This window comes from Uloborus diversus, chromosome 7 (assembly GCF_026930045.1).
Source record: "Uloborus diversus isolate 005 chromosome 7, Udiv.v.3.1, whole genome shotgun sequence".
Taxonomy (NCBI): Eukaryota; Metazoa; Arthropoda; class Arachnida; order Araneae; family Uloboridae; genus Uloborus; species Uloborus diversus.
Genome location: NC_072737.1, coordinates 130026417 through 130038823, shown reverse-complemented (window position 1 = coordinate 130038823; position 12407 = coordinate 130026417). Strand labels below are relative to the sequence as shown.

The following is a 12407-nucleotide window of genomic DNA, read 5'->3' as shown; positions in this document are numbered from 1 at the left end:
AATTGCTTCCGCGACTGTGCATTCTACAACGTGCATAGCAGGAGTTATAGAACAGGTGTAATATCCAGCAGGAGGTTATATAGAATAAATTAGGCATGTAAAAAACAGTTTTTTTTACCAATTTTGTTCTTAAATATACAAGTTTGAACCGCCAAAAGCCATAATTTATTTTGAATTATCCTGTATTTGTTAGTACTGTCTAACCATGGATTGTATGGAATTGGCAAACGTCCAGTCAAGACGAATCTATCTGAATAAGGGGGGGGGGGAGTAAAAATTCGATTCGCGTGTTCCGCTCATTTGAATGAGACTGCTTAATTTAGAGGCTAACATATTTGCAAAAGTTGACATCCTAAAAACTAATAGATGCCTTCATTTCCACGTGTTAGCCAGGTGTTCGTCTTTCCAAACAATCCGCTCTCAGACAGTAGTGTAAAAAAAAAACTATTAAACAGATCCTTTTCTGCGTTTTTTTTTTTTTTTTTGTTAAATTATTCCACGTACTACACTGTTCACGAAAAAAATAGACCGAAAGAAAACAAACAAGTTGCCAGAAGGTTTTTAGGAAGGCGCAACGTAAAAGGTACAAAACTATTTATTCTTTCTGTCTTGCTTTTGTGAATTCGAAGGATATCGAAAAATTACTGCAACTTTCGCTTTACTTTTTACTATGTCAAGGGTGCCCACCTAGGAGGGTCATGGCCATTGAAATTCTTAGGGGGTTCTTTGAGGGGTATTTTTCGCATTTTGGGGGGGATGGGTTCTCGTGATTTCGGGGGTCTTTGCGATATTTACGGGGTGCGCCCTTGCTTTTATGGGGGCACCCCTGACTATATTGCACTTTTTCAATGTAACTACTTATAATTACTTAGCAGTATGTTGCTCGCATAAATCAACGGTTATAGATTGGTATGATGTGACGTTATTTAATCTGCTTTCATTCAGTATTCATGTTTTATGAATAACAGCAAGTACGATTAAATTTAAAAATTTAACTCAAATTACTATAAATGTACCTACTTAAATTTTGCTACTGCGGGTATCAGCTATTGTTCTAGATTACTTTTTATATCAATTACGTTATTAAATCCATTGAATTGTTTCAACTCACTTTTCTTAAAACTCAAAATATTAAATGAACTAAATTGTTTTAACTTTATGAACAAATATAACAGGAGCAAGAACTGAACTTCGTTAATGAAAATGCAGTTTTCGTGCAGAAGAAATTAACGACTGTAAATAAAAGGACAATATTACTCATTTTTATGAGAATAGCTCATCTTTATTAATATTTAGACATAATACGTATAAATAGTAAAACAAAGACACAATATTTCATATTTACACACTGTACAATAAAAATTCTGTAATATTTTGAAAAATATCATTAAATGAAAATTAAGAATAACATTTATTTCTTAAAAAGAGTATTTTGTAAAAGTTTTTAACTATGTTTAAAAAACTATTGTGAATGGCAGGAATATATTTACAAATAGAAGACATTCTTTAAAAGACAATTTGAGAAAAAGTTTGAAAAATATTTTAGATCTGAACTGAAACACAAACTGTACAAACATAAACACGGAACTATTTAAAGACAATGGGTGACTATTTGTCGAAAAGAAAGCATCCATGGACAGTGGGTGGAAGTTGAATGCTATTAGGCACAACGGCACGACCAAGTTCTTTGAAGGTTTTTGCATCCAAGACCATAAGAAAATCAGGAGAATCTGGTTCAACATCTAGGACGACACACAACAAAACCCCTGAAAAACAGATATCAGTTACAGATTAATTATAAGATACGTAGCAAAGAAATAATCTATAAGCAAACGAAAAGTATAGGCTGAAAATAAAAGCTTGCGCTGATACGGAGATTTTTTTTTTTTGAGAAATCACGATTGCTTATTGCTTTCATTTGACTGTTTTTATGTTCTATGATTTTATTTTCCCACCAGCACCCTCTGCAGCACCATCATCGACCGGCCACCTCACGATGCTGCCCCTCTAGCGAGCAAAGTCTCCAGGTTGCGTCAATATCCTACACTTACACGCATACACACACCTACACACTAACACATACACGCACCTACACACAACTACCGACACACTCATGCCTGCACATATACACATACCCCCTACACACACACATGCCCCCCCCACACACGCCTACATACACACACTCGTGATTGCGAAAAACATAATTTGAATTCAAGATGTCAAAATTCATGAGATAAAAACGAAAAAAAAAAAAAATTGAAGTTTTATTCCTTCTAAGTAACACTAGCGTTGGAAACTAAAAATGGTGGCTATGAAAGAAAACACTCGGTGTGTTCTTTAGCTGTGAGTGTTTGTCAATGACTGAGTAGTTGCACATTGGCCCCAATATTTACTCATTAAAGGAAATGGTAATTGATGCGATATCATGGGTTGCAACAAATATGCTAATACTTTCAGTAAGTTACCGGGACTAAGGCCAGAAATACATTAAATACACCGCCAACTCAGTCATTCCATCCGAGGACTGCAGTTTCGCGCTTATTCGCACTCATCAGCACGGAATAGGAAGTGAATGAGCTGAACGTGGAAAGCCTCTTAAGGAAAACAAGAGTGCCAAGCCAAGCTCTTCTTCTGGCATCTAAGGCTTAGCTTCTGGTAGCTAAATTAGCTACCAGTTAAGCACTCTTTGCTTCCTTAACAGGTTTTCCATCTCCATTTCAGTCACTTCCTATGCCGGCTGTTGTGTGCTAATAAGCACGAAACTGCAGTCTTCTGCTGGAATGACTGAGCTGGTGGTGTATTTCATGTGGATAAAGAATATCTACGTATTTTTTCTTGCACTACTATGCCTATTTTTGTGCTCCAGTGGTCAATTACTGGAGGATTACTCCTTTGAAAATTTGATTTAGATCTAGTTAAAATGGACTAAATGTGGGACAAATAAGGTAAAAATTGTCCTTACTAAGAAACCTAGCTGTATTAATGCATAATACTTTCTACAAACAATGAAAACATTAAGTGCAGTAAACATGTTTTGTATTTTTGCACAACAGAACTTATCACTATAGAACAAGTGTTTACTACGATGAAGAAAGCACAATAAATAAGTAAAGGAAAAACAATAGAGTTTAAACTTTAAAATTTGACAAAAACAGCCATTGGTATTGACTTTTTTCTGCCAAAATACATGATCCTGATTGTTAATCGACTCACGGATAGTCGGGAGTTCACTGCATTACGAAAATGTAGTCGTTCACGCTTCCTGTTCTGTCGCCATCTCTCCGTGGTCAAGCTTTAGTACCTAGCGTGAAATTGAATATCATCTTTATCTTTCTAAAACCACGAAAGGGGCACACTTGGAAGAATATTCTGATGCGATAAAAAAAATTTGGAGTACGCATCAAAATTATAAAAATATATAAGTCTGAAATTTTGAAAAAATAATCGTTGTTAGTGCGGGAGAAGGCATTTAGAATTGAGAGCAGGTACTATGTAACTTTTTTAGTCTAATAAGGAAGTTAGTTATTTGAATCCTTTCTATTTGCTATTTTTAATCATCTTTATTTAAGAAGGAATGTTTTATACGTAGTATTCTTGCCTCACGCGTTTTGCGTAGTGAATAGCAACAGATTTCCACTTTAACTAAATATCAAAACGCTCTTGACAAAGTGGCTTTCTGAAAATATAGTTTGGGTCATATTATAATAACGGTCTGTTTTGTAAAAGTTGGAAAGGTTCGTCCCTGCTGGACGAATTCAAAAGAATTACTTTTCAGCTATATCCGAATTACATGGCTATTCTAGTTAGGTTTAATGTAAATAGTTGAATAAATGACTTACCGATTGCTTTTGTAAGTTAAACTCTGACCTAAAAAGAATTTATATTTCTTTCCTCGTGAGTAGATACGCGAAAGGAGTACTTGTTATTGTGCTGCGGAACTGAGCTAGGACACTGTTTCAATAGTACAATCGGACTTCCATAGATCAAAGTAGCAAAGTGCAGGAAAAAATTCGATGTATAGAAATTTCGATACATAGAAATGATCTTATTTTATCCTAAAACATTAAAATTAAAGCTAATTTTCGTGTATGAAACCTAATTTCTAATTTATACGAGCATTGAATGAAAGTTAATTTAAAAAATAACATTTTTGCGCTTTCATACATCTTGATTCTTCAGCAATTTAGCTTAATCCGCAACATTAGAGAATTTGTTTTGGGAATGTAATCGAGAGAAAAGTAAAAAATCAATCTACTTAACTTGAATAATTTTAACTGCAGCTAAAACGACTGGGAATGATAATCAACACACAGTTAAAAATTCAGGAAGATTTTCTGGTAATTGTTACTGTAAAATAGCGGACTTACAGCATCGCTGATTTTTACGGTAATTTTTACTTGAGAAATAAGCGATCCCAGCTCCAATTGGTTGCTGTGGAGTACCGAGGAAACTTAAAATTTTACAGTAACATTTGATTTTTATGGTAATAGTTACTGGCAACATGGATGCCAACTTGAAACTGATTTGATAATGTTACTGGTTACAACTAAGATATTTGAGATAAGCTTGAGGGAATTTAAGAACTCCAGAACGAAACAAAAACCTATCTACACACCCCTCAACCCCAGATTCCTTATGAGTTTCGTAACAATCTTTAGTGAACATAATTTTCTCCCCTAACCTTTAGTTTTCATTAAAAAAACAGTCTAAAGCGAAAAAAAACCTACTAATGTCTCGAAAAAAAAAATTCGATATATAGAATGTTTTTCGATATATAGAAAAAAATTTTCTATGTAATGAACATAGAAATTTACTGGGATTTCGATATTTAGAAAATTTCAATGTGTGGAAGTTCTATATATGGAGGTTCGACTGTACTTAGACAGTATTCTAACTTAAATACGCCCCAATACAAAGTCTTTCTCGCTTATCGCTTCAGGATGGAATGAACTATTTCAAGGTCTGAGCTCATCTTACTAAATGTCGACACAAACTCTGTTAACACACAACACTGTCAGTGTTTAAATCGGTTAACTATCAGACACTTTATACAAACCGTCATCTTCTTCGGTAGACCCAGGACGTGGCACGTATATTAGTTCTCCGGGGTACATAGTTTCCTTCTCCTTCCAGACAATCATATCTCCAGTAATGTTGTCCAGTTTAATAAGCTGTGTGTAAAAATTTAAAGTATCAGCACTCAAAATGGCTAAATTATTGAGCAAAACTTATTAGACTATTTTACAGTTCAATTAAAGCAACTGAAATGAAACAATTGAAGGGCTCGGGGCAGAAATGTGATAAGCCACCAGGAGCGACTTTTCGATCAAAAGTTGTGGTTCTCAAAAAAGAAATTGAAATAAACATGACAATGAATTATGTCATTTGGAGAAAAATATTTGATTTTCGTTTGGAAAAATATAGAATTTAAAATACCTTTGAAAACTTCTACAAATATTTTTTTTTATAAATTGGAAGTTGGCCTACTGAAAAATTCACATCATGTGCCACATCTCATTCTTGCCCCGAGCGCTTCAATTATAAAAATAATTCAATTCTAAGTAATATGAATATTATTCGTAAACGCATTTTATATTAAAAGTTAAAAACCTAATTTGTGTTTAATAATATTACGACATTATAGGACTTCTATCGAATCCAAAAAAAAAAAAGACCTTCATATTGCATTATTAACACAGGGACTAGCCATGGCTGTGATGATTTAACAAAGACGAAAAACAGAACATACGTTATTTAGGGTAGTGTGCTGCCTTATGCGCAAAAGTTCGCAGGTTTAAGCAGTTAATTCCCTTTCAGGGTCTTCATACATACCATTGATGAACAATTAATATTAATTTCAAATAATACATAAGAGTAAATTTTTCGTAGAGTTAAAAAAAAACCTCGATTTTCCTAGTTTTAGGTGCTGATCAAAACCAACTTTCTGCTTGAATATTCAAGTATTCATTATTTCCTCCTGTTACTATCGTTGAACACGAAAGAAATTAAATATACCCGCCTTTTATAAGAAAAAAATGTATAGGCTGCTTATTTTTTTTTTTTTTAATTCCCTTTCTAATGGTTCTTCAACGTCTAAAGGCTCCCTTTCGCTTTGTAGTGGACGAAGGGCTCTAAAATTAAAACTGATTCCCTAAGAGCTGTGCTAATTTATTAGTCCTCAATTAGTTGAATACACAGGGGGGGACATTTTAAACCGTTTTTTGGCGTTTTCCCCCACTGTGCGCCGTTAGAAAAAGATTTCCAAGCGCAAAAATTTTAGTGAACTACCAGCTAAATTTCGAGTATACTTAATCCGTACTCTAAATCCGTATTCGACTTTTACTGTGAATTCGAGCATCAATATGGTGTTTTGATCATAAAATGCTTCTTTTATAAAGGTTTTCGAGCTTTCAGAGTTATTTCTAATGATATCAAGTAGTGAGAAATCGAACTGTACAAGGACCAAGTGCTTTAAACAAATTTCAAAGTAACAACTTAAATTCAATACTTATTTACAGAAATTGGAGACAATTTACAAAGAACGAAAAAGTAGAAAATCTCAAGCGTTTCAACGAAAGAAAAAAAAAAGAGGCAAATTTAGAATTTTCTAGTCAACTGGCTGGCGTTACAGTTTGAATATGGGATGGAAAAACGTTGAAATTTTATTATTTTATTGCGCAAGAGATGCTACAAATTCTCTTGCGTTACATCCGAAAAAAAAAAACATTTTGAATAAACTAATTTTAGCACATATATTCATACCCGCTGCACATCTTTTCAATATAAATCACCAGGAAGAATTGGGTTTTTTTTTCCAATATTGAAACATACTAGTATATGATAATACACTCTAAAACAAATTATATCTCCATTTGTATCCACTTAAAGTGAAAATTTTAATTGAATATCTGTGTGAAAAAATTATTAGATGTTTTAAACTTCTTACAAAGAGAAATTGTTTACAAATGCAAAAAGACTTAACTAACATATTGCTTATACATTATAAATTTCAATACCAACATTACTTATTTACTGCCGTACCAACATCAATAGAAGAGTTGGAAAAAATTTACCGAGTTTTTGTATTTCCCCGTTTCAAATACTCCACTTCCATAAACATATCTGTACTTCCTGGTGTTGAACATAGAGTAATTGATTGTTGGCATTTCGTAACCTGAAAAAAGAAGAGAATTTTCAAATGTTGCCCGCATATCACTATACTTGCCTTAAGAAATACATTCAATGAAAATAATGTGTTACATTTCCTAATTTTATTTTTTAAAAAAATATTTTGAAACCAACTTAAATTATTCAAACTATAGTCGTGAGAAAATGGTTTTGTTCTGAAAGTTCGTTAAAGTACATCTTGAATAAGATAAATACCTTAGTGCTGAAAATTAAAGTAAGAAATAACAACGTCAAAAAACACAAATTGCAGATTACTGCAGACACGTGTTTCGGCTTTACAATGAACGCCTTTTTCAATGAAAAGAAATGAGCTTATTGATGAAGACATCCGACAAAAGGGTCTTGCGCTGGAATATGGTCACCGAGATTTTCCTTCTTTGATCATTACGAGACACACCACTTTTTACCACTTTACTCTAAGTAAATTAATTACGATTACGTGGTACCATATAACTCGTGAAATAGAAGATCTTGAACAGAAAAATAGGAATTTAGAACTGGCTTTTGTCCGATGTCTTTTCATCCAGAAGCTCATTTCTTTTGCATTGAAAAAGGCGTTCTTTGTAACGCCGAAACACGTGTCTGCAGTAATCTGCAATTTGTGCTTTAGCGTTATTTCTTACTTTACTCTCCTTAAATGTTGGAGAGAAACAAACATTTCACGAAAATTCAAATCTTTTTTAGTTGAAATAGAAAAATAACTGAAATTTAATTCCTTATCACTCAAAATTAAGAAATCTAAATACATTAAAATATGTATAAAAATAAGTTTTGGAAAAGCTAGTCAATAGCAAATAAATTGTTTAAATAGAGAAAAGCTTTACGTCAGGGTATCTCTCTGATCATACTTTTTAAATGAAATGCATAAATACAGACTTAAACGTCTAAATTACTATTTAGGAAAGTGAACTTTCTTAAGACTGGATTCATCAAATTGTAAAGTACTTAAGATTTTAAAAAGGTAGGTAAGAACAGTTCTGACGGATGTGCAGATTCTATGTAAGAGTAAAAAAATCATGCTGAAGATAACGAAGATTATCAGAGCTTTTAAATGGTACCGGTGGAGAGAATTGGGTGTCCACTGACAAGACAAAATATCAGAAGATGGCTACATTGACGACACATGTTCTGCTAATGGAACAAGATTTGTTATAAGTTTTTTGCGTTGGAAAGTATTGGACTACTCTTCTTACAGTCCCGACCATGCACCAAGTGACTTCCATCTCATTGGACTGTTAACGAACACTTGTGGGTCCGGTGTAGAAGAGATCTCCGACCAAGAATGAAACCACATCAAGATGGATTGCTGAACCGCAGAATCTGTTCTGAACTGCTGACCTCTCAAGTTTGTTTGTTTTTTTTTAGGTCCAAAGAGATTAAAATCACTGGTGCTAATTTGAGATTGTAAGGAGGGTGGTCCAATACCTCCCAACGCAAAAATCTTATCGCACTTCTTGTTTCATTGGCGGGACATGTGTTCGTCAATGTAGCCATCTTCTAACTGACAACTAGCCCTGTTAGTGGACCCCCAGCCATATCCATTGGTACTGTTTGAAAGCCCTGATCATCTTCTCAATCTTCAGTGCTATTTTTATGCATACAGAGATTCTGCACACCCGTCAGAGGTCTTGTTATCTTATTTTTTAAACCCATTCGTATGTTTCAATAAGTTCTAAATAAATTATACTTTTGCATCTACTGTTCTAAACTCCTACTTTTCTGTTCAAGATCTATTTCACAAATTACATGGTACCACATATTCGTAATCAATTTACTTAGTAAAGTGGTAAAAAATGATGTGTCTCGTAATGATAAAAAAGGAAAAATATCAGAGACCATCTTCCAGTGTATTTTCCTAAGATTTGCAAGTACGACAATTAAGCTGAATTTTGGTTGACTGCCGAACATTTTTACCAAGAACGAGACTCCTTTAATGGAGAAAGACTCCAAAAAACCCTCAAGGAAAAAATCATTGGCGCAGTCTCTCGCCGCCTGACAACCCTGAATAAATAACACGGGGGAACAATTTGAAAAATAATTTCTGTTGAGTTTGGTTTTCGAGCTGTTTTATAGTAAATTAGGCGTGCTGATTTCAAAATTTTATTTAGTTTTCTGCTATCATGTCAAGTTTTTTTCTCTACACCTTAAGAGAATGTGACAACCCTCCGCGGAATTGAGCATGGATCAAGGCCCGGATCTATAAATTTTGGGCAACCCTGCAACAAAGCCTGTAGGGCCCTTTCCCAGAGGCCAGCAGTGTATATTTGCTACGTTAATAAGTCTTAGTGCTAGTTTTTTTCAACTTCTTTTGTCAATTTCTTGGGCCGTTGGGGTTTTTTAGGCCGTGCCCCCCCCCATACTTTTTGTGGGGTCTGCGGTTACGCAGATCCGCGCCTGCATGGATCATAGGAAGCACATTGTTCTAAGTATCTCATTTCCGCATTTCCTAGTCTGTCATTTGAAAAGATGTAGGCTGGTGTTTTTGATAGTCCGCAGATTCGGCAGCTTATTAAGGATGAAACTTTCCTCGGACCAATTTAGAAATTCAAAAGAATGCTTGGTAGGCATTCAAAAACATTGTTCAAGATTTTCTTGGAAATATACGAGCCCAGAATTACGCCGAAATTGTCCAACAACTTGTGGAGAGCTACCAAATGCTTGGTTCCCACATGAGCATCAAATTGCATTTTTTTTACTCGTACATAGCCCTTTTGCAAACTTCCTGAAAAATCTTGGTTCAGTCCGTGATGAACAGGGTAAGAGATTCCAACAAGATTTGAATGTCATAGAGACCCGATATCAATGTAGATTTTATGCATATATGATAACTGACTCTTGCTGGAGCATTAAGCAAGAATGTTCAGATTAAACACTGCAGAAGAAACTATAAGCGAACATTTTACTCTAATATGTATAAATACATAATTTTACTTGCGGTAACTATTATAGCCTTTGTATGAAAAAAATTATTCGTTGTAAACAGTGCATTTGGTTAGTTTTTATTTTACCTAATTTGAATGACTTTTTAGGGCATCCTGTAGCTTGAAAAGTTGACGTGATAGACAAAAACGGCGATTATTTTTGGATTCAGAGGCCAAAAGTTAGTTGAAAACAAGTCTCAGACTTAGGACTACGAAATTACTGTTCCACGGTGTAATGTAATAGTTCATTTTCCATTACAGAAAGGTAAAAAATAATGGTATAAATAAGATTTACCTTCGAGATTGAAAAGTTAATGAAAGATTTATTAATACAAGCATATATTTAAATCATACTATTCCCATTTTGTATTGATTTCCATAAAAGTGACGCGCTACCCATAAAATTTAGTAAAATTGGCTATATGCAATACAAAATTAGAAATTGAATTTTAGATGTTAAAACTTAAATTCCTTTCATATGATTCAATACATTACATGCTAGAGCATTCATAATTTTGAATTCCAATGTTTTTTTAACTTCCACTATTTTCTGAAAAGAAAACATTTACCTTGGTCTCCTATTGTTTCTCCCTCTAAGATAACTACTCCATTGTCTTGTTTTACAGCAGTAGCACGAGTATTCTTTAAAGTCACTAAGTTAGTGCCTTTTTTACCATCCTGAAAGTCAATAAAAAGCAATTTTTAAAAACTCTTCGATTTAAACTTGCATACAATGTGAGCAATAACGAAGAGAGGTCTCTCGGGACAAATGCCCCATTCCAGAATAACGTTATTGCGTGAAAAATAGCTTTATATATATTGAGTTATATTTGATGCTTAAAGTGTATCAAGTTTAATATTAAATTACGATATTTTACCGTAAACGCAGAACTATTTTGAAAGGATTACGGAATTGCTAAGAATTACTTTATGAATGCGTCACTTGCCAAATCCATTAACTCCATAAAACAAAAAGTAGGGAATAGTTATGAAGAAGATTGTGCAATCCATAGGAATAAATAGGCCCTCGTGTTACATTTTCTGCCATCACATGGCCAGAAATATACTGAACCAAAATTTTAATATAAATTAGCATGCTAAACACTGAAAAAGCACTATTAAAGCTGAAATGGGGATTTTTTTAAAGTGGAGTTAATCGATTTAGCAATTGAGCCATCTATATATCACTCGAAATCGTGAAAATAATTAAATTCTATTTCAATTCAATTTATTTTTTTGTTATCTGAGACAATTAGTACTTGATTAACACTTGAAAAATAAATAGCGAAAATTTTTGCCAGAAAGCAATTGTGCAAAGCACTAGTCATTAGCAAAACGTTTGGGCCAAATGTCGTGATCAATAACTAAGACTTAGATTGGATATTTTTATTCCTAAAAGCAAGTGGCAACCTGTTAAAGCAAAAAATACATTTCAAGAACCAAAGAATCACTACAAAAGCTTCCAAATTTAAATACAATTCACCAGTTGGAAGTTCAAATTTTGAAGAGAACCGTGTACTAACAAGCCAACTAACTAGTGAAAATGCAATCAAAGTTTGGCTCAAATCGGCATTCTCTCCTCCTCACACAAAATCTATAGGAAGACTTAAACACAAGATACCTAATCTACTTAATTTTGTTACGAATAGCACGGTAAACTTAACATCGGTAATAAAATTAAAGTTTAAAAATAATTAATGTTTAAGAATCATTCCAATTCACTCTTTTCAAAATTTCGGTTAAGGGGGGGAGATATATTTCACTAGCCTTTTTTTTTCTCTACACAATAATTACCGACTACGACTTGTATTCTCATAACGGTTGTGTTTCTAGAGGAGTAAAGTGTTTTCTAATGCCAAGCACCAGTGGCACACACAGAAATTTTGCAAGGGGAGGGTCCAGAGTTAAGTTCGATTTTCATATCATACCACCAATATTCCGTCAAACATATTCACTTGATTTTATCGATTCTCGAGAACAAAAAACAGTAAAAAGTTATTGAATAAATAATTAGCACCAATTAATAAAAAATATATAAGATACTTAAATTACCAGAACACATAAAAAAAGAGTTTATGCATTTACTTTTTTTCAAAAAATGAAAACAGCGAAGCAAATTAAAGTATAAGAGGTACCAAGTCTAAAGACCAAAAAAAAAAAAAACTCATTTCAATCTGATTACAAAACTAAAAGCATGATTATTACACCGTATTCATTTACGGTCACCAGTCAGACCTTTATAGGCTTAAAAAATATCGTAGAATAAAATCTAGTTTTCTTGTTCTTTTTTCGATTTTA

The 12407-nt window shown here is 33.5% G+C and overlaps 1 protein-coding gene across 1 annotated transcript in view; it reads right to left on the bottom strand.

The window, feature by feature from the left end:
- Positions 1 to 1281: 1281 nt before the first annotated feature.
- Positions 1282 to 12407, bottom strand: part of LOC129225892 (beta,beta-carotene 15,15'-dioxygenase-like) — a 52628-nt gene continuing 41502 nt past the window's right edge. Inside the window, exons 8-11 of the mRNA XM_054860422.1 lie at positions 10679 to 10787; positions 7074 to 7174; positions 5057 to 5171; positions 1282 to 1766 (exon numbers count right to left, since the gene is read on the bottom strand). Of these exons, the coding sequence (XP_054716397.1) occupies positions 1609 to 1766; positions 5057 to 5171; positions 7074 to 7174; positions 10679 to 10787 (483 nt within the window). The 3' untranslated portion in view covers positions 1282 to 1608. The remainder of the gene's footprint in view (positions 1767 to 5056; positions 5172 to 7073; positions 7175 to 10678; positions 10788 to 12407) is intronic.